This window comes from Argentina anserina, chromosome 2, assembly GCF_933775445.1.
Source record: "Argentina anserina chromosome 2, drPotAnse1.1, whole genome shotgun sequence".
NCBI lineage: Eukaryota > Viridiplantae > Streptophyta > Magnoliopsida > Rosales > Rosaceae > Argentina > Argentina anserina.
In genome coordinates, this window is record NC_065873.1 from 368,406 (window position 1) to 394,658 (window position 26,253).

At 39.2% G+C, this 26,253-nt stretch overlaps 5 protein-coding genes across 11 annotated transcripts; 4 read left to right on the forward strand and 1 right to left on the reverse strand.

Moving 5' to 3' along the window:
- Nucleotides 1-1,249: 1,249 nt before the first annotated feature.
- Nucleotides 1,250-6,387, reverse strand: LOC126783419 (SUN domain-containing protein 4). Of its 6 annotated transcripts, none has more exons than XM_050508888.1 (6): nucleotides 6,309-6,387; nucleotides 4,703-4,891; nucleotides 4,402-4,449; nucleotides 2,238-3,502; nucleotides 2,038-2,123; nucleotides 1,250-1,522 (listed from the first exon to the last, which is right to left on the reverse strand). In XM_050508888.1, exons 2-6 carry the CDS (start codon nucleotides 4,860-4,862, stop codon nucleotides 1,276-1,278), a joined length of 1,806 nt encoding a protein of 601 aa, XP_050364845.1. In that variant the 5' UTR covers nucleotides 4,863-4,891; nucleotides 6,309-6,387; the 3' UTR covers nucleotides 1,250-1,275. The 6 variants fall into 6 exon arrangements, with proteins under 6 accessions (XP_050364845.1, XP_050364841.1, XP_050364840.1 ...); XM_050508884.1 differs by lacking the exon at nucleotides 6,309-6,387 and adding an exon at nucleotides 5,642-5,912 and having other exon boundaries at nucleotides 4,703-4,916; XM_050508883.1 differs by lacking the exon at nucleotides 6,309-6,387 and adding an exon at nucleotides 5,642-5,910.
- Nucleotides 6,388-7,236: 849 nt separating this feature from the next.
- LOC126783086 (urease accessory protein F) lies at nucleotides 7,237-9,496 on the forward strand. 2 transcript variants are annotated; one of them, XM_050508483.1, is made up of 3 exons: nucleotides 7,239-7,472; nucleotides 7,776-8,559; nucleotides 9,057-9,496. In XM_050508483.1, exon 2 carries the CDS (start codon nucleotides 7,789-7,791, stop codon nucleotides 8,506-8,508), a length of 720 nt encoding a protein of 239 aa, XP_050364440.1. In that variant the 5' UTR covers nucleotides 7,239-7,472; nucleotides 7,776-7,788; the 3' UTR covers nucleotides 8,509-8,559; nucleotides 9,057-9,496. The 2 variants fall into 2 exon arrangements, with proteins under 2 accessions (XP_050364439.1, XP_050364440.1); XM_050508482.1 differs by having other exon boundaries at nucleotides 7,237-8,559.
- An 879-nt stretch (nucleotides 9,497-10,375) lies between these two features.
- On the forward strand, nucleotides 10,376-12,202 carry LOC126785327 (heat shock cognate 70 kDa protein-like). The gene is made up of 2 exons (XM_050510974.1): nucleotides 10,376-10,598; nucleotides 10,797-12,202. Exons 1-2 carry the CDS (start codon nucleotides 10,376-10,378, stop codon nucleotides 12,200-12,202), a joined length of 1,629 nt encoding a protein of 542 aa, XP_050366931.1.
- A 969-nt stretch (nucleotides 12,203-13,171) lies between these two features.
- LOC126782168 (pentatricopeptide repeat-containing protein At1g71420) lies at nucleotides 13,172-15,270 on the forward strand. The gene is given in 3 exon segments (XM_050507356.1): nucleotides 13,172-13,284; nucleotides 13,286-13,502; nucleotides 13,504-15,270. Coding segments are annotated over 3 exon segments (2,097 nt in total).
- A 2,486-nt stretch (nucleotides 15,271-17,756) lies between these two features.
- Nucleotides 17,757-22,122, forward strand: LOC126785326 (TMV resistance protein N-like). Its single transcript, XM_050510973.1, is given in 6 exon segments — nucleotides 17,757-18,253; nucleotides 18,566-19,393; nucleotides 19,395-19,665; nucleotides 19,794-20,069; nucleotides 20,170-21,267; nucleotides 21,385-22,122. Coding segments are annotated over 6 exon segments (3,534 nt in total). The 3' UTR covers nucleotides 21,949-22,122.
- The last annotated feature ends 4,131 nt before the right edge of the window (nucleotides 22,123-26,253 follow it).

Consider the following 26,253-nt stretch of genomic DNA (forward strand, 5'->3'; position numbering starts at 1 on the left):
GTTTGCTCTGATTAATTAATTTTAGGCAAAGTGATTGTACAGTAAAATTTCAGGCATGGATTGTTACAGTAAAACAAAATACAGCAAACAGTAATACGTAGTGGGAATCTAAACACACTAAGATAGTGTAAACGGGAACGTGCCTATTATGCTTGCAGGGAACGAGGGCTTCCAAGTATGAATTCCATGTAGTGATAATAGTAAACTAGTTCCAAGAGTGTCACAACAATAATTTATCATAGTGACCTCTGTCTCATCTAGTTTAATTGAATGAGATAGCTGTCGGCCTGCATTTACAAACGAATGAGCATATTATAATAGTTGCACAAGCTTAGTAGATTCAGTCTTTCAGTACAATAGAATTTCATTTTTTGTTTCCGTACAAAATAAATTTAAGAGCACAACCTCGGATACGAAGGAAGTCATAGTATATGAGCAATGAACCAAAATTCAAGATAACAACTTGAACGCCAAGGCAGCATCTTGGGATGGCCGGCCTCAAAATCTGACTTTGTCTTCGTTGCCGTCACGTACTGCACTAACTTTGATTCTGCAAAATTTTTGGACAACCGAAAACTCTGATTTCATATTTAGTCTCTCCTAGTCCTATCAAAGTTGACTTCTGTTTTGCCTTGTTTCTTAACTATTATCTTAAACATTGTAGATTAGAAGTAGTTTCCTTCATTCAGTTCATGTCGACTACGTTTTTCATATACCACATCTTGTGCCACAAGGTTACAGATGTTCACGGTCATTTTCATAACAAAGGGTGTCCCGCAATCACCAACCAAGTACTGATGGAAACCCCACATTTCGTGTAATCTACATTCAAGTATTGGTTCTTTCCACATTACACAACAAATTGAAAATTACACTAAGCCTTTTCCACCTCTGATTGTACTTGAAATGGAAAGGGTTCGACAAATAAAAATTAGATCTAGGAAGCTTCATAATTGCACGACAATTCTATCTTTTCCCCATAAACACGAAACTTTCTATTTACTGAAAGCGATCTTATTACCTGAACGGTTCCACAAGTCAGATGGCCATTTTAACCAAATCCAAATTCACAAGTTACATTCACAAGCAACTTGAGTAACTGCAAAACCACAATCGATTCTGATTTAGCAAACCTTTCACACGGCAAAGATACTGAGACGGCCTATGGCGGATGAAGTAACGAACAAGTAAAAATAGTCTAATTACAATAGTACAAAACAGCAAAATAGCTCCAATAAACCACTACATGTTACCAGAAGAATGAAGTAGCCAAGATTATATTGATAATATAAATAGAACAATGATACAGCTCACTAATAAGGAAACCCAGGAAGAGCTCAACAAACAAAATTTCCTGGATTTCTCTGTTGTATGAACACTGAATGCAGTATAAACACTAACCAAAATATCTATAAACAGCCTCGCAAGGGCCAACAATGAGAAAAGTACACAGACTACAAATATTACAACACCCTTGTTATCTACAGATATCTGCTTCTCCCTGACCTTTTCAACCTCAGATCTGCAAATCAATAGCAAATTAATCAGCACCAAATACTTGTAAAGAAATTTTAAACTCTACCTTGCAGAAAGAAGTATATGCCAATTTCATTTTACTTATCTTCTTCGAGCATAAAGAAATTAAACAGGGATTAACATAAATACCTATTGGGTTAACAAATACCTACTGGACTTTACATCAGCTTGCATATTTATCCTTAAAAACAAGACAAGATTGTGCACTCAAATATCTATAAAATAAATTGTCTAACAACTTGTGTAATCCCTCTACTACGTCATTATTTCTCCATTGAATACAAAGATCTATTTAAAGTGGGAGAGAGAGAGAGAGAGAGAGAGAGAGAGATTTCAGTTTACTGTTATATTCGTTTTTTAAGACTTAAAAATGACTGAATACACTACAGATAAAAATGTTCATTCACTTCCATCGATGTAAAAAATTGTGTACAATTCTTCATTTTAGAAAATATCAATTTAGAAAAGAAAATGAATTTATGTAAAAGATTAAAGTCTCACCTGAGGATAGCGTTATCCCTGACTAAATGATCCAATTGCACAGAAACAAGGGACTGCCAAGATATGAGATTGTTTACATCCTTAACCTGCAAGAACAGTCAAACCAGTATAAGGATAACAGAGCATACAACGGTCAATAAGGACCTGATACCAAAATTTATAAGAGCATTATGAAGTTGTAAGGTAGAGAGTTTACATACAATTATGTCCTGGTTTTCTAGAATATTTCTTATGTGTTCTTTGATCTTCTGTAACTCCAACTCTTTCCCGTCCATATCTGTGTCAAATTCTTTGAAGATACTTCCATATCTTGAATTTGATTCCTCAAGGTATCGCTCAAGTAGTGATAAACTAAAATCCAATGAACGGACTTTCTGCATTAGTATCTTAAGAACAGTGTCCCCAGGCATCCTACTACCTTGTTGATGAAGTACTTCTTTGATAGGATCAGGCACATCACTTTTGGTTACTTCACTGTTTACATTAGATTCAACTGCAGCTTGAGGTTCCACTTCGTTATCAATATCAAAAAGATCATCACCATCGGGGGATTCTGGGTGGGAGGTCGCAGGCTTCTGGTCACCGTTAACAGAAATTAAATCCTCAAGCATTCGCTCTACAGCATCCACTCCAAAAATTTCAATAACACTGACTGTGCAATAGAACTCTGAACCATAATGGTTCAAAAGCTTTAACTTTATATATCTCACCCACTTGGGTACCTCCATATCAAACCTTTGCGCAAGCTTAATATTTGCAGCAGTGAAATTCCCAAGCTTAACCCATTCATCTGTTGGATAAACCAAACTGCCAAGCAGCTCAAAATCCCTTAAATTAGATGAATAGTGTTCAAGATTACCTATTTTTATTGTGTCTACCAAGGTTTCTTCCGAAAGCTCTATATCAACAAACTTTTCTTCTGCAGAACATGGATTGCGAAGGTACTTGTCCTTATCTCTGCTTATGATATTAGAAGCACCCTTGGCTTCCTTGTTAAAAGCCAAGACCTTGGCTCCCTTTGCAGCTGAAGCGTAATTGTACTCTGTACCACCGGGCTCCACTCTATGTTTTATGCCTCCAGCCTGGCCAATTAGAGATTTACTTTTTGAACTAAATGTTTTGCTCTTAAATTCATCCAGACCAAGAGGCACAGCACGAGGCAGGCGGTCATTATTTGGAGCATCAATGTCAATTTTCACTGCTGAACTAGTTTTCTCCAACTCTGGTTGGTCAGCAACAGCCGTGTCATAATTTGCAGTTCCTTCATCTGAGGCCTGATGTCTGTTTCCTTCACCGAGAAGTTCACCATTTAAAATACTACTTTCAACACCATTTGTGCACACACCTTCAGAAGAGTAAACTGGATCTGCTTGCTTATTTAGTTCTACAGAATCAGACTGCTCATCATGATCCAGCGTAGTTTCATTCCAAGTTGATAATCCGGCTGGAGATGCTGTAGAGCTATCTGAATAATAAATTATAAATAAATAAAAGATGCTCAGTCAGGCACACAATTATGTACAAAAATGAACAAAAGAAGACATAAGAATATAGAGTTGCATACTGTCCCACGTGGACACAATCAAGACATAATTACACCTCTTGTAAACTTCTTCAAATAACATAAATAAGTGACTTTTCGAAAATATTATCTCATGTTCTACTCAACTGTTGATAGCAAATGTGAAAGTAATACTAATACTATTCAGCTTAAGATAGTAAAGACTAGACAGTATCTGGATGAAAGTGAACATGCTTTTCAAGAACCCAGTTCAATGGCTAATTTTGCTTAATAATCACATGCATTGAAAAACAAATTTAGTACAGTGAAATTAAAAGTATGAAATTTGAAAAAAGAGAAGAGGGCGAAAATCACCCCTAATAAAACGAAAGAAACCAGATCATGTTATGGGGGATGCTACAATGACCAGATTAACCTAAATGAAAAATCCGTTCTCTCGTTGCACCGCTACAATTGAAGTTTCAGCTTTTTGCATCTAACACTTTAACATTTGTAATGAGCGATCGGGGCAATGTCTTAACCATCAAACTTCAATGAATTTCTTTATATACGAAAAAGTGTTTGCTAACTAAATCAATATCTCATTAAGTTTAGCAATATCAAAATTCATTAACATTTATGTATTTTTGGATCCTTGCCCAATTCTATTAAAATAGGCATGAAGAAGATAGGTTGTACATACTAGATGCACATAGCCATGAGTCCATAAGGACATGCCTTTAAACACCTCTCTAAATGTATGCAGTTCAATTGTCCGACCAATGAATATAAGAGAATGATATGATTTTACTAGTTCCAATTTCTCCAATTATTCCCATGCACAGTTTTGAAATCAGTCATACATTGAATGTCAGCCTGCCTGCCCAACGTATTGACTCCAATGATCATAGCTGAATAATTGAATCAATAAATTAGACTGTAGCAAAAATCAGAAGAACTTTAACAATCACTAGAATTACTCGCTAAATTATTCAGGTAAGCAAGATTTGGGTGAGGCCAGTTCTAAGTTAACTACACATCAAAAACGTATTGTTCTCGAACCAAAATGTGAAGATCCATCCTATACAACAACACACCGCAGAATTTAATAGGGAAAGCCAACAAAAGACTGTAAACAAAAAGAACATTTAGAAGGGAGGTTACCTCTGTATCCATCGCCTTGACTAAACCATAAGCTGATAAGGAAGACGAATCCCCAGAGAGCAAGAACTAAAGATAAAGAAACCTTATACAAGCGGCTTCTTCCGGACATGACCCTTTCCAAAGCTCTTCTTTGCAGAAGAGCTCTCCGCGACCTCTGCATTGCACATCAATCCAATCCACTGCTGACTTCTGCCAAAATACAGAAATCAGTACCCTGTATGAAGCAAACAATGGACTTGACCTCCAAAAGAAAAAGATCATTAAAGTGATCAAACTAATGAAGCAAAAATAAAATAAAGACATGGTGCCTGTGTTTAAATTTCGAATCCAAGTCAATGAAGCAAGCTGTAATGGCATTCCTATGGTCTATCAATCAATACCCAACACACACATCTCGCAGCTTCATCTATATGTATAGAATAAGTATCTATCTTAGATTGAAAACGAAGCTAAATACCAAGACGGTTGATAAACAAAACTTGATGATGAGTACTAACAGTACAAATCGAAAAGAAGAGAGATGTACAAGAATCCAATATGAGGTCAGTTGAGATGGGTGTTCTCAAAAGGAGCCAAATTTACCTTAGTAGACAAGCAAAGCAAGCTTTGATTCTTAAAAAGAGACGCACTTTCACCAAAGCTAATGATGAAGAAACCAGTAAAACTCACAGAACCCATTTGACTAAACTTATTTATAAGAAACCAAGAAGCAACCCAATTCCTGCCAGCTCGGTTCTGGCTGTAAAATCCACCCAAACAAGGATTCTTTTATATATAAAAAAGTTCAAATCTTTACGCCACCAAATACAAGAAAACAGCCACAAAAACAGGTTCATACGTGTATGCAGATCTTAGGGTGAGAGTGAATAATCCAATAATTGAAAATCAGATCGAATTCAAAAACAGGAAGAAGCTTTATAAAGAAAGAGGCATGCAGACCTTTATGGGAGTAAGAATCAGAAGAAGAATGGGGATCAGGGAAGTCAAGTCATCGTAGACAAGATTAGCCTAGTTTAGTTTAAGGGGATTGTGCGCGTTGCTGTTGCTGTTGCTGGAGTTGGGTTGAGGTTTAAACGTCGTCTCCCTTTTTATAATGGACAAGGTGGTCTTGTTCTTCTTCATCCTCCTCTTCCTCGTCTCTCCACTCTTGTGTGTCGCTTTCTTTTCTTCTCTCTCTCTCTCTCTAACGGTTCCGCCGAATCTCTCTCTCTCCTCCTTGGTTTTTCTATTTCAAATCCTTTCTCTCTATACTTACGTACGTTCAAGGAGTTACCCTTTGCCCTGTTGTAACCGAGTGAAACCTTTGGGGGGTTAGATTTTTGCTCTGAGAGTTTTCGGGTTTAACCAAGACGTTGAAAGAATCCCCTCTCAAAAACAACAACAATTTGGGGCTTGCGAAACACTGCTATTAGGGAGAAGCAATTTTTCATTTCTCAAGATTGGGAATTTGCGATGGGGATTTGCTCTATAAATTTTGAATCTCCTCCAATTCTCTACTATCACTCTTAACAGAAACAGAACATCATATAGAGTCACTACAACTATTACACAAAAGTAAGCATCATCTGAAGAGTAATTAACAAATGAAATCAATTTGAGTAAGTACCTGCTCAATTGTGTAGATGTAGCTCTAACCTCACAACCTGTGCCTTAGGCAGTTAGGCCATCCTAGAGGCTTCTAGCAATGCTGCACAAATGATAAAAGTTTATACTTTGCACTAGGCGCTAGGGAGGAAGGATACTGAGTTTTTATAAAACTGATTTTTAATTTAGGGGACTAGCAATAGGAAATAAATTCTAACTTCCATAACAATTGTAAATCTTTTTCCATCTCTGCCAATTGCTATCTTTATATTGAGTAATTGTTTTTTTAGATCTGTTTTGCTTTAATTTTCTCGAAATTATTTTCATTTTTAATCTATTTCATGTTGAAGTTTGTTTAGAATTATAATCTCAACTATTAATACACGAAATTTATAATTCAATTGGTATGTAGTTTCATGTGAACTAAAGACGTTAAATTTGATATGAAAATATGACTTTGACACACCAATGCATTTGATTTCAAAGAGAAATACACCAATTTGCAAATGTGATCAGCAGCAATAGCTGCAGTTGCATCAATTTTCTCTTATTTACGGTAAAAACAAATCGAACCACAGTAATAAATTTGTTTATGATGGTCGACATTAAATAATTACAATTATGGTGACTTTTGTCAGTAGTGAGCTGTAATCGCATATGATTGCTCCTGCGGAAATCTAGTAGAAGTACGTGTCCCTGCCACTCTGTTCCATTCACGTATGCATTCAATGACTCATTCCTCTCCTTAGCTGTACATTATTGTCGCTCTCTTCACTCCTAAGCTTCAACGCTGCCGACTTCTGACACGTGTCCTTTCCGACGGCGACGGAACCGTGCCACCCCATTGGAACACACATCCCCTTCCGAAAGTTCAGTTCTTTCTTACCCCCCCCACCCTGTTTTTTTACAGCCTGAATCAGTTATGTTTTTCACCGTTTGTTTTGCTGTGAAAACTGAAATAGTTATCTTCTTTCGGCTTCATATTCCCCTCGATGGTTAAATGTCACTGATTTCCTCTCTTCTGGGTTTTCCTCAGTTGACCACAGTTTCTCTGGGTTTTCGTGTTTCCGAATGGTTATCTGAATCAGCGTAGAAAACCCAACTGGTTTGGGATGTGTTCTTCACGTCTGGACTAATATCAGCTCTTCAAAACAGTCAAAGTCTGAATCTTTCAGCTTTGAAAGAGGTAGAGTTTTTCTGTTTAACAACTTCTCATTTACTTGGTTTATACATATTTCAGTGGCAAGCTTCTGAATTTGATTGATAACCTAACATGTGAAGCTTTATGATGAACTTAAGTCGGTGAGTAGGCAAAAAGTATGAATTACATTAAGATTATGGGAGAATGGTTTTAGTGCTCATGGATTGTTATTTGTATTTGTATCCAGATTGATTTAGGCATAGTATTTGTTCCTCTTGAAGATAATTTAATGGGTTTGTTGCTCATTTACAATGTGTGTCTGCGAGTAGAGTCATTATTTTTTTTCAGATTGAGGTGGGGGATGGATATACACAAAGAAAGCAAGGAGCAGATTTCGTCAGACTCCCTTTTGCAATGGGGCCAATGGCAACTGCTTGATTCTATCCTCCCAACCGGCGGTTTTGCGCATTCCTTTGGTCTTGAGGCTGCAATCCAAGCTCGGATAGTCTCTGGTCCTGAAGATCTCCAAACTTTTGTAATTCATCATTTAGAAAATACTGCTAGCTTTCTCCTTCCTTTTGTGTATTCTACAACAATATCACCTGATCTGGAGAGTTTGCGTAGAAATGATAAGATATTGGATGCAATGCTAACTAATGAAGTGGGTAGAAAGGCATCTATTGCACAAGGGTCTGCTCTGATGAGAGTGGCTGCAGCTGTGTATTCAGAAATACCGTCTCTTAAATCTATGAGGGAGGCTTCTTTAACTAATGGAGTTGTTTCTTTTCACCATGCTCCTATATTTGGGCTTATATGTGGATTGCTTGGGTTGGATAGCAATACTTCTCAAAGAGCTTTCATGTTTATCACAATGAGAGATGTTATTTCTGCTGCAACAAGGCTGAATTTGGTCGGACCCCTTGGTGCCGCTGTTCTGCAACATCATATTGCTCCAGTTTCTGAAGCTATACTGAATCAATGGAAAGACCGTCCGGTTGAGGAAGCATGCCAAGCTGTTCCTTTGCTTGATATTGTTCAGGGTTGTCACAACTACCTGTTTTCTAGATTATTCTGTTCTTGAAGGCCCAAATAGACATATCAACTGATGGAGTCTGCCTGAACTTTAGATCATGTAAGTCCTGAAAACAGTTCACTGAATTTTTTTTATCCAATCACTAGGCTTATAATATTTTATATATAGGTGACTCAACTGTTTAGCAAACTTAGAAGTTTGTGTTGGATACATAAGTAGAAACGTAAAACATTTTGAACCTGTTCTCTTCGAGAACTAAAGAATAAAAGAGTAGCATTCCAACAGAAATAATGTTAACTCAACTTCTCTTTTTTTATACCTGGTATAATTCTAGATAGATATCCATCAATTTCAGTGATGTCCAATTTTTATACATTGAGTAATGCTAATTTACTGTCGACTGTGCAATTTCTTTTACAAGTGGACTAGGAGATTCGTAAATGAATTTTTTTCCTGTTAAGTGATATAAGGAAGCATTTTAGTCATTTTCTTCATCTCTATGTTTTGTATCATATTAATTAGGTTGCCATGGAAATCTATAAGATTAAAATGCTCTATATTGTCTGAATTCAGATTAATAATTTCACTTATATTAGGTCATGGCAACAAGGAAAACTGGTTTTGGTTTGACGGTCCGCATGGACATGAATCTGATGCTCCGGTAACCTTGGTGGATTCAGAAGAATTTCTAGACTCTCGTGAATGCCTGAGTGAATTGTGGCGGAGGAACGTTTGCTAATGCCTATCCCAGAAGAGCTATGTTTGAGAAGCTCGTTCAGAAGCTTTCTGTGGTTACTGATATGGCTACTAGGCTACTATTATGTTATCATTCGACATCACTGTGTCCTTATTGGGAAGTGCTGACTATGATCATGTAATTACTTGGATTGCAAAAGAAATCATCTTTTTAAAAGGGGATGAGGTTATAGAGCTGTCCATCTCATCATATTAACCAAAACTCACTCCTGCAACTAGATTGTTCATTCTTGATTTGAAGAAATTAAGACTTGAGAGTTTGGAAGAAACTGTAATTAGAGATTCCATCTTGTGTCATTTGTCTTGTGGAAATTTTAGTATCTGTTGAAGAACTGATCAGTTATTTACCCTGCAAACTCCATTATCATGTCAATTGCATTGTCCTGTGGCTGGAGATCAATCACATGTGCCCCTTGTGCCGATCCCCCTTGCCAACAGTGGAAGCCGGCATGCCATTAGCAGATGCTACAGCAAATAAATTGTCAACTAGCTCAACTAGGAGGATCCGTAACTTATGACTCAAGGGACTATTGGATGATTTATTATCTGCATACTAGAAGAAGATTTTTTTAATATTTTTTATTATAAATGTGGGTATTTCTTTGCCTTGTGGGTAATTATTATTTCATGGTCGTGCTATAATTTACAAGAATGTGCTTACTAGGTTACAAGCATTAATTCCAGCTGAATAAACATGTAGGTAACTGGCTTGGTGGTAGTGGTACTATCTGGTTTACTGATCAGTGTCATCAAACATGTTGAGCAGTGTAGTTTTAACTCATTTGGTTTCAACAAAATATTTGGAAAAGTTTTAACGATACAAATAAATTACCATTGTTATTGGCATAAGATTCGACATACGATACGATGCAACTCTAACCGCTAGTATGAGGGCTATGTCCAGAATAAAGGAAGGAGTAGCAGATTACTCATCATCGGTGTTCAGATTATATCCTTCAATTTGTTCTAGCCAATCAATGACTAATAGAAATCTATTTTAATTTCCTAGTACTGCTCGGATTGGTTGTAAGTCGCTGAATCCTACAAGGAATTGTACTGCTCTATCTCTTTCTATATATGATGATCGGATCAGAGTCATCGGACACATCAAAAATCTCATTTTTTTGAAGCTCACAAGACTCTCGCTACTTATAATTATATGATGGCAATAGCCGCAGAGAGGCAGGATCCAATTGTCGGCATAGATCTCGGAACAACCTATTCCTGCGTCGGCGTTTGGCAAAACGATCGCGTAGAGATCATAACCAACGATCAAGGCAACAGAACTACACCTTCCTATGTTGCTTTCACTAATACAGGGCGTTTGATCGGTGATGCCGCTATGAACCAAGTCAACCTCAACCCAATGAACACAGTTTTTGGTATGTAATCGATCAATCCTAAATATACATCCAATAATACATATAGAAGTACGAAGTAAGAGAGTCGAATATTTACAACTAGGCTGTGTCAACAAGTTAACACCTTAAATATGTAACTCGGACATATGATCTTCCGTTAGCTAAATTGTATATATAATTATATCCAACTGAATATGCTTTTGTTTTACGATGTTTCAGGTGTAAAGAGATTGATCGGAAGGAAGTTTAGTGATGCATGTGTTAAGAGCGATATGAAATTATGGCCTTTTAGGGTTCGTGATGTGGGTGACAAGCCCATGATTGTTATCGACTACAATAATAAAAAGATGTTATTTGCTGCTGAGGAAATATCTGCAATGGTTCTTAGTAAGATGCGTGAAATAGCAGAGACCTACCTTGGAACGATAGTAAAGAATGTTGTTATAACTGTTCCGGCATACTTCAGTAACGTGCAACGACAGGCGACACAAAATGCTGGTGTGATTGCAGATATGAATGTTATGCGTATTATTAATGAGCCAACAGCAGCAGCTATTGCATATGGCCTTGACAAAAAGGCGACCACTGTTGGTGGTATACATGTTCTCGTTTTCGATCTTGGAGGTGGTACATTCGATGTTTCCCTTCTCAAAATTGAAGATGATATTTTTGAGGTGAAAGCTACTACGGGAGATACACATCTTGGGGGTGAAGATTTTGATGATAGGATGGTGAACCATTTTGTGAAAGAGTTCAAGAAGAAGCATATGAAGGACATAAGTGATGACCCAAAAGCATTGAGAAAATTGAGAACATCTTGTGAGAGAGCAAAAAGGACTCTTTCTTTAACCGCCGAAACCACCATCGAGATTGATTCTTTATTTGAGGGTATTGACTTCCGCTCCAAAATAACAAGAGCAAAATTTGAAGAGCTCAACATGGAACTCTTTAGAAGATGCATTGAGATTGTGGAGAATTGTGTAAATGATGCTAAAATAGATAGGAAACTTGTTGACGATGTTGTTCTTGTTGGTGGATCTACAAGAATTCCCAAGGTACAAGAATTATTACAGGATTTTTTCAATGGTAAGGAGCTTTGCAAGAGTATCAATCCTGACGAAGCAGTTGCATATGGTGCTGTCGTACAAGCCGCAATTTTGCGCGGTGGCATTGAGAAGGTACAAGAATTACTCTTGTTGGATGTAACTCCACATTCGCTTGGTGTAGAGTGCCACACTGGAGAATTTAAAGTTTATATCCCAAGAAACACTACCATTCCCGCCAAGAAAACTCAGTTTGCAACTACTGTCGTAGATGACCAAATTGGTTTAATAGTTGATGTGTATGAAGGGGAAGCACCAATAGCAAGACACAACAAATTGTTGGGTCAATTTGTGCTTGATGGACTATCCTTGGGTCCAAAAGGGAAACCTCTAATCACCGTTTGTTTCGAAATCGACGCAAATGGAATTTTGATTGTATCAGCTGAGGAATGGCTAAATGGAGTTAAGAACAAGATTATAATTTCCGATTATAAATGCAGCTTATCTAAAGTCAAACTTGAGAAGATGATCAAGAACGCAGAGAAGTACAGGTTAGAAGCTAAGGAATATAACAAGGAATAGAGGTTAGGCATGCGTTGGGGCGAAGCTAGCAACCTGAAGCTCTATAACTCTGATTAGACCTGGGACCGGTTCTAAAATACTGATTTTTCCCGGAACCGGAACCGGAATTGGAAAAAAATGGTCCGGATTTAACACTATTTTCTTCCGAAAACTGGAATCGAATCGAATCGCAAATATCGGGTCGGTTTCTGGTGTTTTTCGATTCCAAAAGTTTATTGTAATATTCATCTTCAAGCCTTAAATAATAACCATATAATATACCAACTTCAAATGCAAATACATAACGTCAACAACCTTTTTAGTACAATTACCCAATAATCAATAATTAAAATACTCAATTATTTCAAAAACAATTGAGAGAGAGAGAGAGAGAGACGGAAAACCTAGGATTATTTGGATTTTATGGAATAACAAAATAATAGAGGAAATCAGGGCGTAAGGCAAAACGAATAGGTTTTTTTTTTAGTTTTTATATAGTGATTAATATGAGTCTAAGAAGTAAAAAGAAAATGACGAGGGATGCGGCGACGAAAGATGTTTCGTTTAAGGATTTTTCTTATATAGTTGTAAATACTCGACTCTAACGGTTCTAAAAATATTTTAAAAATAGGAACTGAAATCGAATCGAATCGGTTGTTTCGGTACGGTTCCTCTAGGGTTAGTAATTTATTTATTTTAGAATTGAATCAAATCGACTATGTTCTAACGTTCTAAACGGTTTTGGTCTTTGGTTGTGTACATTAATAAGTGGCGTTGGTTTACCTATCGCTCAAGCTACTGTTACTACTGTAGCGTGATGCTGCTACGGCTATATGCTCGCGAGTGTCGTAGAACCTCGACCTCACTCACCTTTCCTGTCCTCCCACACCGCCCTGCGGCCTCGTTACTCTTCTCGGCCAAGTCGCAGCCCTCGCCACCCGCGGCCAACTCAACCAAGCACTCTCTCTCTCTCTCTTCTACTCTCTCAACATGCCACCACCTCACACCCAATGCAGCCAAATCTACGCCACTCTCATCCACGCTTGCGCCCGCCACCACTCCCTCCAACAAGGCCTCTCTCTCCACCACTACATGCTCTCCCACAACCCCTCCCGACCTCTTCCTTTCCAACCACCTCATCAACATGTTCTCCAAATTCGGCTACTTAGACCGCGCTCACCACCTGTTCGACCAAATGCCCAGCAGGAACCTCGTCACCTGGACCGCCCTCATTTCCAGCTACGCACAGCGGGGCCTGTCTGAGACTTGCTTTCGTTTGTTTAAATCCATGTTGCCGCATCACCTCCGGAATGAGTTCGCATTTTTCCAGCGTGCTTAGCTCCTGTGCCGATGGTGTTCATGGCCGGCAGGTACACGCGCTCGCTTTGAAATTGTGTTTGGATGCTGTTGGTAACGTTGCCAATGCTCTTATTACAATGTACAGCTAGGTAGGCGCATTTGATGTTGGCAGAGGAGATGATGCGCGGAAGGTGTTTAAAACCATGGAGTCGCCGAATCTTATATCCTGGAACTCCATGATTGCAGGGTTTCAGTGTCGCGGGATTGGAGATCAAGCTATTCGTCTGTTTGTACAAATGCACCTTGATGGACTCGAGTTTGACTGCGCCACGCTTCTCAGCGTTTTTTCTTCTTTGAATGGAGTAGATGGCATTGATGATATGCTGGTCACTAAGTTTTGTTGTCAACTGCATTGTCTGGTTATCAAAAGCGAGTTTATATCAGGAATTGAAGTGGTCGCCACGTTAGTTAGAGCTTATTCGGATCTTGGAGGTGATGTTGCTGACTGTTACGGGCTTTTCAAAGAGACAAGCTGTCAGCCTGATATTGTTGCGTGGACAGGCATTATGATGATATATTCCCAGCGGGACCCTGAAGAAGTAGTCTGCCTTTTTCGTCAGTTACTCAGGGAGGATTTAACTCCAGACAGGTATACCTTCTCAATTGTTTTGAAAGCTTATGCTAGCCTTGCAACCGAGCGCCATGCTGCAGCGGTTCATTCTCAAGTGGTCAAAGCTGGGTTTGGGGATGACACAATCTTTGCAAATGCTTTGATCCATGCCTATGTTCGCTGTGGCTCCATTTCCTTGTCTAAGCAAGTGTTTGATGGAATTGAGTTTCGTGATGTTATTTCGTGGAATACAATGCTCAGGGCTTATGCCTTGTACGGACAAGCTGCAGAGCCTCTGCAGCTATTTTCACAAATGGACATCAAACCAGATTCTGCTACCTTTGTTTCTCTCTGCGCTTGTAGCCATGCTGGAATGGTAGAAGAAGGGACCAGAATTTTTGACTTCATGCTTGAGAGATATGGAATTGTGCCTTTATGTGATCATTATGCATGCATGGTTGACATTCTCGGTAGAGCTGGACGAGTTGGTGAGGCTGAGAAGCTTATAAGTAGAATGCCAATAAAGCCCGATTCTGTAGTTTGGAGTGCACTCCTCGGATCATGTAGGAAGCATAGAAATACACAGTTCGCCAAGTTAGCATCTGATAGGCTGAAGGAGTTGGCTCCAAAGGGTTCATTAGTTTATGTACAAATGTCAAATATATATATATATATATATATATATATATATAATATATATATCTGTGATGGTAACTTTGGTGAAGCAGGCCTATTTAGGAAGGAACTGGAAGGGTCTGGAGTGAAAAAGGAACCTGGTCTAAGCTGGATTGAGATCGGAAATCAGGTACATGAATTCTCCTCTGGAGGCCGGCACCATCCGGAAAGAAATCTTATAAGCAGAAAACTAAAAGAAATGATAGAAAGGTTAAAGGAAATTGGTTATGTTCCAGATACGACCTCATCCTTGCATGATGTGGAAGGGGAGCACAAAGAGGAGCAGTTGTACCATCATAGTGAGAAGCTAACTTTAGTGTTTGCTATTATGAATGAAAGAAGTTTACGTTGTGGTAGGACTGCTATAAAAATAATGAAGATATCAGAGTGTGTGGATTGCCATAACTTCATGAAGTTGGCATCAAATCTACTAAAGAAGGATATAGTCGTGAGAGACTCAAATCGTTTCCACCACTTTAAAGATGGCATATGTTCTTTGCAATGATTACTGGTAGGCAGTAACAGAGGCATATACCTTGTCAAGATGCCATGAACAAGTAACTCAAGATTATCAGACTTCTTATCTGCATTTATAGCACCTTTGGAAGAGGAGGAAGCAAAAACTTCCATGGCAGGTAGTCATAGCGTGATCAATAAGATGTCAACAAGATGCACCTGGAAATTAGAAAAAGTGAATTGGACCAAATTCTACTTTCAAAAGGAGGCCAAATAAGAATGATGAGCAACAAGATGATGAGGAAGATGCCAAGATGGTGAGCCTAGAGGGTTCTCCTTACAAGAAAGGCTGTTGTAAACTAGAATTTGAGCAGTAAACTAGCAGAAATGGTTGGCAGCTCAAGTATTTATCTGTTATACGCACAATAAATTCCAAAGTCGCTCACTTGCTTGGAAATATATCAAAATCCGAGGAACAAGACTACAAATTAAGGCAATGATTACTTAACTTTTCCAATTCGTTTCAAAGTAATTGAGTTGTGTTTAGTTTTATAAGCCAGTCATTCAATCACTTTGCATTCTAGAATGGCCAAATGGTGGCTCTCGGAGTCTCTGTGACTTATTTCAAAGTTCCGTCACTTGGTGCAAGCCACGGAAGGTTTACATATAGGAACCATGAAAGTTAATCGAGTTTGGATCATGCTTAGGGACAAGGGGCAGACCTTGATGTAAGTACCCTGAAATTTCTCGGTAGATTAATGTGTGTGCAAGCTGTGTTAAACTGTCACAAGTGTAGCCCGTGTATTATTTTGTACTGATATTGCCTAAATTTAACTACATGTTGGGTTTTTATCTAAAAAATCTTTAGTATAATTGAGTATTATCCCTCCATTTATAAGATCTCATCTTCAATAAGTTGGTTATTATTTTGTGTGGAAAATGACGAGTAAAATTGCTTTACGGTACCAATCGAAAAGGTTAGATCCCCATCTCAGGCTTGTGTATCTTTCATACTGTATTTCCTCTTTAACTTTTTCAAAATCATCAGATAATCAATGAGGGTAATCTGCTTTTATCTATACGCATTATTGTTAAGGTCATGCCACCGCTCTCTCAAATTGATCATTAATTTGTTGTTGATACCTCTTTTTTCACCGGCTCAAAACCGAGGCCCGGCGTACAAAAATCCGGATCAACAGTCCTAAAGTCACGCCAAGTTTAATATTAAGCCAAGCGTAGATTAAAGCACGTTATGTTATTCTCGTAGACCCAAGCTATGCTTTGGGGCTTACACGAGGTGTTGTGGTTTGGAAGGTAACGGATCTTGTGAGGCCCATTATCGAAATGAAGTATGTAAACAAATTTTGGAATTGGGAACCAAAATTCATGTATTATGTGACTTTTAAATTTGATATTGGGCTAGTAGAGAAAATGATTTCAATCAAATAAAGTAAAAGCCCATTTCTGACCAAAGACTCATCATATGACCCATGGCCTATACCCATTTCAACTGCTTCTTCCTGATTTGGCAAACATGTTCCACCCTTTTTGCTGTTGAGACTCATAATCAGCCAATTCCGGCAGCACCAGTGAATCCGGAAGAAATAATCATGCTCGTATCCTTCAAGATCTATTCGATTTCCTGCCTCTTGTATCCTATTTTAGCGTCATTTAGGGAGCTCTGAAAACTAAGACCTGAGCAACGCCAGCCTATTTCTCTGTCACCATCGCCCCTATACACTGAACAAATCTCTCCGACGAGATGAAGATGAACCCCAAAACCCATCAGTCCTTGTGGTTCCCATCCCCTTCCTAGCTTCACTATAAAGAGGGGGATATTTGTTGTTACACCCCAATCGAGAGATCATGCTTCATCTCTCTTACCTAAAGTCCTAAACCATCCTCCACCTTGCTTCAATCATCACCTCAATCATGCAATCTCATCTCTATTGAACTCACAAGTATCTAGCTCTCTTATCATACTTCCGGTAAGCTCTCTTATTGTTTATTGATTTGCTGCTGCTACGGCCAAGTCCGTCACAAAAAGACCATTCTTGGATCTTTCCTCAATTTACTTTGGGCCTAGTCGCACCCCTTCAAAACACCCTCTTACATTTGTGAACCAATTAAACATTAACTTGATTGTAACATTCTGTTGTAAAATACTCTCCCTCTCTTCTTGGTTTGCTTCTGTTGTCTTTGACTCTTTGTAAGGTAACTAAGGTTACTGATTGCCTTTTCAAAAAAAAAGAAAAAAGTTACTGATTGCAAAAAAAGAAAGTGTGCGACCGCGAATAATTAAGCCTCTCCTCATCACATGGTTTGATTGCAACTTGCAAGGAAGATCCTGCGTACATGATTAGGATGGACGGACCAGATTCATTCATTCACGGGACAATATGAGGAGAGAGATATGAGCAGAGGATTCTAGTCCGTTTCATGACCGACCATAATTGCAATCATTTGTGTTTAGATGCATTGAAGAAGACTAGGTCTCAGTCAACAAACAGTTTTGGCTGGTGGGCATTAACGACAATGGCATCAACTTCGTCTCCTCGTCGACGATGGAAGTACGATGTGTTTATTAGCTTCAGAGGGGAAGAGACCCGTGCGACTTTCACCGCCTTTTTGTATGAGGCATTAAGGCAGAAGGGAATTGAGACTTTTATAGATTCCGATGAACTGCAGAAAGGAGATAGCATCAGCGACCTGTTTACGGCAATTGAGGAGTCACGGTCCGCCCTTGTGATTCTCTCACCGAATTCCGCTTCTTCTTCTTGGTGCTTGGACGAAGTCGTCAAGATAATGCAGTGCAGGAAAGAGCTGGGGCAAATTGTCACTCCGGTCTTCTACAACGTGGATCCTTCTGATGTGCGGCACCAGAGGGGAAAGTTTCAGCTACGAAAGAACTTCCAGGTGGAAGTAACGGAGCACGAAGATGTATATGAGGCGAATGAGGAAAAGTTCATGGAGTGGAGAGCTGCTTTGACACAGCTCGCCAATCTCTCTGGCTGGGATTCCAAGAATTACAGGTACTTGATTCTCCTTCCTTCCTGCATATATATTCTGATATTAATCGAAGTTTAAATTATTTCTGATGATTATTTTGGTGTTTCTGAGTTATGATAATTTCACTTCTCTTTTGTGAACTGAGAGAAAATGATAATCCAAAAGCATGTATAGTCAGATTGCAATCAGAGTTCCAGTCAAAACTCTTGATTGATAGATGGATTAACATTTAATCTAACTACATTGTGCCTAAATGGTAGAATCTTTATTCTACTTTTGTTCGACATGTTACTTGCTAACTCAGCATTGTATCTATTTTCTTTCTTTCTTCCCAGTACTGATGCAGAATTGATGGACAACATTGTTGCTAAAGTATTTGACAAGTTAACTCATCTGATGTTCTCTTCAAGTGCTGACAAGGGCTTCATAGGAATGGATTCCCGCATTGCTGATTTGTTGCACAATTATATACGTCCACAGTTTGATGGTGTACGTGTTATAGGGATCCACGGCATGCGAGGAGTAGGCAAGACAACACTTGCTCTAGCTATACATGATGAAATTTGTCAGGACTATGATGGAAGGTGCTTTCTTTCCAATGTTAGAGAAAGGTCCATAAAGGATGGCCTAGTTTCTCTACAAGAACAACTTCTTTTCACTATCTTGGGGAAGAAAATTGATATACAGAATGAATATGAAGGAGCTACTATGACCAAAAGGCGGTTATGTAAAAGAAAGGTGCTTGTTGTTATTGATGATGCGGTTCACACCACTCACTTAGAGAAATTGGCGGGAAGTCGCGACTGGTTTGGTCCAGGGAGCAGAATTCTTGTTACCACCCCAGATATTCATTTGCTACAGGCAAATCAAGTTGACGCTACATACAAGGCTACTGGGCTAGATGGTGCTGAAGCTACTCAACTATTGAGCTTGAAGGCTTTCAAGAAAAGCTTGCCGCCAGATGATTATTTGGAGTTGTGCAGCCTGATTTTACAGTATGCTCAGGGCCTACCATTGGCTCTTGTGGTTTTAGGTTCTTATCTGTTTGGTAGAAGCACCAAGGAATGGGAAAGTGCACTTGAAAGGCTAAAGACTTCACCACATAAAGGCATTATCGATGTGCTTAAGATCAGTTATGATGGACTGGAAGAAGTAAAAGACAGAAATATTCCTAAACATTGCTTGTTTTTACAAGGGGAAAGATAGGGACCGTGTGACACAAATACTAGACTATTGTGATCTGAACCCTGTCATTGGTTTAAGTGTTCTGGCTGAAAGATCTCTCATAACTATCTCTGACAATGAAGTGTCCATGCATGATTTGCTACAAGAGATGGGCCAGGAAGTAGTTCGTCGACAGTCTCCTACAGAGCCAGGCAAAAGGAGTAGATTATGGTCTCATATAGACATCCACCATGTGTTGAAGAAAAATGAGGTAATAGCTTGATTATGTAGAGAAGAAGATAAATATAGGCAAATTTAGTTTATTCAAGTATATGTTTTGGTTCAGCAGCACTTTTGTACATTAGACTTCACTTTTTATTCTGTTTTTTTATTGATTAGGGAACGAAAAAAATCCAAGGCATGGTAATGGAGTTGCCTGAGTCAGAAGTGGCTCAGTGGAATCCAGAAGCCTTTTCAAATTTGTCTCAACTTAGTCTTCTTCATATTCGTAATGTGGACCTTCCGGAAGGCCTCACTTGTCTTTCTAATTCCTTGAAACTCCTGGAATGGCCTGGATGTCCGTTAAGGTCTCTCCCACAAAATTTTGAATCAGATGAACTTACTGAACTTAGCTTGTGCCACATCAACATTGAGCAACTCTGGATAGGAGCAAAGGTACGATTGGTGGTTGATAGACTCATGATTGTTTGTATTAGAAAGGTTGTTTATCTTGTGCCTTATAATGTTACTGATTGCTTATACATGTTTTGAACAGAATTTTGACAAGTTAAAGTTCATCAAACTACGCCATTCTCAAAAACTTATCCAGTCCCCAGACCTCACAGGTGTTCAAAATCTTGAGACTTTAGATCTTGAAGGATGTAACTCTTTGGTAGAACTCCATCAGTCCTTTGGACAACTCAAGAAGCTTACTGTATTGAATCTTAAAGATTGCAAGAGTCTCGTGAGTCTGCCAAGTAGGATTGGCATGGATTCTCTCAGAACCTTCATTCTTTCTAACTGCTCAAAAGTTAAACAGATTCCTGAGTTCGCTGAAAATATGGAGCGTTTGTCTGAGCTGTATCTTGATGGGACTGCCATTTACACACTGCCCATATCAGTTGGATGCCTGAGTGGCCTTATTTCCCTGAATCTGAGCAACTGCAGAGATCTTCTATCCCTTCCAAGCACCATTAGTAGATTGAAGTCTCTTGAAAAGCTTAATCTTTCTGGATGTTTGAAACTTGGCAATCAGGCTAGTGCCAGAGAGAGTGGTGCAATTAGAACTTCTGTAAATCATCTTATTAAACGTGGTTGTGAAGTTGTTGGGAAATATTTCGCATGGTCCTTGCTTTTTAGATTGGTGAAAGAAGCGGATATCGAACCAATGAGTTTGGAGCTGCCTATATCTGATGATTCTGATCTGTGTTATTCTACAGATCAAAACACAAACACATCGATGAGTATCCAGTTGCCACTATCTGGCCTATGGAATCTAACAGATCTAAACTTAAGTGGCTGCAATCTTGGTGACGCTGCATTTGCCAACTTTGCCTGTTTTCCCTCCTTAGTGGCACTAAATCTGAGTGGAAATAATATTGTTAAGCTTCCTCCAAGCATCAGGTCCTGTTTTAACCTTCAGAACATTAACTTGGAGAATTGCAAGACACTTCAAGAGTTGTCAAACCTTCCATCAAATAGTAAATTGGATGTGAGGGCCGATGGTTGTTCTGCACTCAAAATGCTGTTTGATTTGTCCAATTTTAATAGATTGGAGAGATCATATTTCAATTTCATCAGCTGCTTCAAACTAAATGACAACCAGGGATGCACTAACATAGCATTTGAAATGCTGAGGATTTTCCTTAATCAGGTACTGGCCTTCTCTCTTTCCCTCTCCCTCTCTGTCTGTCTGTCTGTCTGTCTGTCTCTTGTGTGTTATTGCTCGTATCAAATTTCAGATCAATCACATACCTAATTTTGATGACAGGGAATTTCTAGTGCGACAGAAACTTTTCAAATTGTTATTCCTGGTAGTAGAATTCCTGAATGGTTAGATCATCGAACTTTTGGGAGTTCATTAACTATAGACCCCCTTCCAGGTGGGAATAAGAGTGGCTTTATGGGATTTGTTTTGTGTGCTGTTTTTGTCCTCCATGAGCATGGTCAGGTTGATGATCTTGATATCCGTTGGTTCAAGACTTTTAAGGCTACTCATCATCTTGTATGTTGTCTGAAGCTCAATGGAAGAGAATTACAAGTATACGGCAAACAGCCTGCATTTCGCTTTAACGAACAATTTTGCCAGGTTGAGTCAGATCACCTTTGGATATTCTATGTGTCCCGTGATAAATACTTTGGAACAGATTGGTGGAACAGTTGCAATGAGCTCCAGTTCTTATATGAAATCAAAGGGCCAGGTCTGAAGGTGAAGGAGTGTGGGGTACATCTGATATACGAGCAAGATATGCAAGAGTTAAATCAATTAATGACTGGAGTTAAAGGGGAAACTAGTGGTACTAGTACTAGAACCTGCACCCTTGAAGAACTGTAGGATTTGCAGAAATTTAGGGATCCAGTTGTGGCCAATTAAAAAAAACAGAAATTGAGGAAATGTTGATACTATGGTTGGAAATGAGTGCAGAATGGTCAGTAATTACTTTCTAGAGCTCTCTTTCCTCATTTATACAGAAAGGTGAGCCTTGATCCCTCTAGTGTCTTTATTGATTAATTAGCTCTTAATCTGCCAGCATCAGCGTACTCAACAGAAAGTTGAATACAAATACTGTAGATGTACTTGCATGCATTGCTGACCTTTACCTGGAACTTTGGGTTACAAATAAGTAATGTTATGCAAAAAAAATATGATAATGGCCATCACTGTCATTCCATGCATGCTATATTTGGTAGACTTGGTGCTCATTGTTTCCGTTGATAATACAAACTCAGACTCTTATTTTTGTTATTAAAAGTAATAGTACAAACTTAATCAGGAGTTTGTTTTCAAATTGTGCTCCAACAATGGTTATAGTTTGGGAAGAAATAAGTTTGACAAGAATAATAAGTTGTCTTAATGCTTTAGAGCTACTTTCTTTCTACTTACATGTAGGACTAGTGATTTTGTTATTTTAGGAGCATGATTGAGAGTGCATTTGAGCAAATTTCCTAAGTTTAAGTAATCTATATTACTTGCAGTAGTTTTATGTTTATAGTAATCTAGATTGTCTGTTGCTTATGTATACGCGAGAATGATATATAGGAAAAGCATGTGTAACTAGTATTCTAGTCTTATATGCTAACAGTAATTTGCAGGCTTGTACTATAGAAATTGTACTTTTATACAATGTGGACGGGTGTGCTATTGAAGAGAACTTTAAGTAATCATTTTTTGCTCTCTTGGCAGATTTGTATGACAATTAATTGTGTCGCGCTCCGCTTGAAGATAATGGCCTGGCCTTATACAGTAATTTAGTAAACCAATAAAGGTATGGATGTAGTCCATACTTGTACCATTGGATGCTAAATTGTCCTAACTGTAACAATAGTGGGATGCGGTGTGCAATTTACATGTGGTAGACGTCGTCCCATTTTGTGCTGTCCTTAGTCATTGATTCTAGAGTCGATACAGATGAATGCATTCGTAGCACCAACTGGGAAACTATGGGAGTATTGAATTGGTGACAAGCATACCTTGCTTTTCTTCAGGTGGTGCTCAATGAGATGTATAATTTCAAGGAAAACAAAAAACTTTTCATATTCTTACTCCTGGAAGTAGAATACTCAAGTACTTGGTCAAGACATCGAAGGGTTGAGGCTACATTAGTATAATTCTACTGCGATGGATCTTAAACAGTTGGTTTTTGAGATTGGCTTTGTGTGTTCTGTGGACATGGAGCACTCTTTGTTTCCATTTGCACCAAACTTTTGATGCCACATATAATGCAGATACAAGCTATTTTAGTTGGAGTGATGAATTAGTATGCCATAACTGGTTCATCTCTATATATTGAAATAGTAGTAGTCACTAATTTGACAGAATTTGACAGATAGCTTAATCTCTAATATTTTGTACAATTTTTCTTTCTCTCATGTATTTATCCAATCTATACCAATTAACTATACACTGCTGCATTTCTCTTGTCATCTGATAATCAGATTTGCTGTATATTCAGTGGACTAACATGAAATCTGGAAACAAGTTCCCCGGTTAGTTTTTATTCTGTTCTGAGGAATTAGATGCTGGTGAACACTTGGTCTTCTAGAAACGCTCATAAAACAGCTGAACCTCAAATCAGTTATAAACACGATGCTGAAGCCGAGGGAACAAGTTGAAATGATTAGTGACTTCCAACTGTTGGAAGTGTGGATGAAAGTTGGAGAGGTTTGAGTCTTTAAGACCAATGTCAATAACTCAATGTCATCTAATCAATCCCAGTAAATCCTGCTCTTTTTTCGTCTTGAACCCAAAGTGGGTACCCAAAAATTACCATGAATACTAAAATCGTTGGGTAAATTACCTTACGGAAAGAAGGATATTCTCAATTTCTCACCGTGTATTTTCTAATTTCTTTTTGCCTGTAAATAACAACATTTAAACGTGTCAAGAAAGATTAATTTTGCTAAAAAAAACCCTAGCTGCTCTACGTTTTTCTCTCTCGGCTTTGTGCCTCCGTCTGACGACACATCTATGACACTGTTGTTGAATGGGAGTTGTGGCCTAGTGTTACAATCTTAGAGCCTGATAGGCTGGGCATGTCATGAGTCTTAGATCGTGCCTCACCGAGGCTCACACATGTAAGGAAATACATGCAAGAAGTAAGGCAGATCAGTAATTGAGGTATTAGCCTCGCTAGCACGGTGGTTGGCTGAGTATTAGCCTCACTAGCAGGAGCCTAACAAGCACAGAGTTAGGTGCCAAGCAACGCAATGGATGCAGAGTTATTAGCCTCGACAGATGCAGGCATATTAGCCTCGCTAGCATGCAAGGCAGATCCGGAGACAAGTGCAAGAGTTGGGCTGGAGATTAGCCTCGCTAGCAGACCTGTAGACTAGATATTTACCTCGCCAGTAAGGAAGTGGGCAGATCTAACACGGCAGGGAGATTAGCCTCGCTAGCAGACCTCGACAAGCACTAGGCAGGCAGTTGACTGGATATTAGCCTCGCTAGCACGGAGCATAAGCAGACCTATAGGCTAGATATTAGCCTCGCTAGCACTGATCATATGCGTGATACAAGACAACAACACACATGGAAGGGTACAGTGGCAGGCAAGCACATGCAGCAAGCAAGCAAGCATGCGCGCGCATCGTGCATGCAGGTCGACGACAGGGGCTGCGACACTAGACATGCAGGGGCATACATGAATCATACACGGTAGTTACTAGGCAGTTCACAAGTAGTGGGCGGTTACCAAGCAAGTAGTGGGCGGTTATCAAGCATGCAAGGAAGTTACCAAGGAGTGGGAAGTTATCCGAGGTAGTTACCAAGCAGTGGGCAGTTATCCAAGTTAGCGGGTGGTTACTCATGCAAGGTGGTTACTCCTGCTTGAAGATAGGACAAGCAATTCCTCATGCAAGGTAGTGAGGTTAGTGAGCTGTGTCATGGAAGTTATTATGCTTGTTTGGCATGCATGCAGGCTGCCACATCACCCTAGGGCGGTTGGGGGTGTCAACCGCCATGCACAATTGTAGTGCAACATAACCTAGGCCAATGGGGTTGTCATTGATAAGAAGAGAAAGTTGTGAGAGATAATCACAATCGAGAGTGTGAGAACAGAAGTAATGAGAGAAAAATTGTAAGGGTGAGGGAAACATAATAGAGAGCTAGGCATGTCGGAATTGTGAAGGCGGTAAGCCTTATTGTATCCTCATTATACCCTTAGGTTGAGTGATTAGTATAGGTGCACTAAGTGAGTGGCTAGACAGATTGGGTTTGGGTAGACCAAGATTGAAAACACTCTTTGTACTCGTTGTAATCTTCTTGATCCTTTAAATGAGTTAAAGGTTAGGAGCGAATTCCCATAAACACTTGTGTTGTGTGTGTGTGTGGCTTGTATGTATATTGTCGCTTATTAGATATTTTCCGTTGTGCAATAGATAATAGAGTGAGAGAAGTGGGTAGGCTGGCTAGGTAGTGTAGGCTGCTTAGCGCCATCACATAGGGAAAAAAATTTGGTATCGACTGTGCCCGTGTGACAACTAGCATAGTGGTTTGTTGGTGGGGCTTGTGAGAGGGAAGTGGTCATTTTGCGTCAGAGATGCTGAGGTTGTGGTTGTGGTGATCAGGTTTCGGTGTTGTTGCTTTGGTGGTTTTTCAGGTGGTGCTAGTCGGGTCTTAGTGGAGGCGAGGGATCTATGGTGTGGTGGTACGTGATGGGAAAGTGGCGGTGTTGTTGGTTTGCTTGGCATTCCGGGGCGGATCTTGGCACTGTCGTTTGGGGGTAGTCTTGGTAGGTGGTGTTGTCTGTCTATAACATATCTAGGTGATAGCAATGCGATGGCTACTGGCGGCAGCGTCGAGGCTCTGGTGCTGCGATCGGAAGTGAAGCATGACGACTGAATCTTTGGTTAATTGTTCTCTTGTGTTCATGGAGGTGGACATGTGCCTATGTCGTGGTTTGGGTCCATTCTTTTGGGCCTGACCTGGATCAATAAAAGTACCCCATTTTGACATTATTGTATTTGTTTTATGTTGCTTCATATTTATAGTTTTTAGTTTTTTTTTCTTTAAGTATGTTAGGCTTATCCTGATAAGATATCAGGCTTGTCCAGATCTCTCATGTTGATCATGAAGTTGCCTTGTGCATGATGCTTATTACTTAGATAGGTGGGCGGGAAAATGTGGTAGCAGGTGACATAT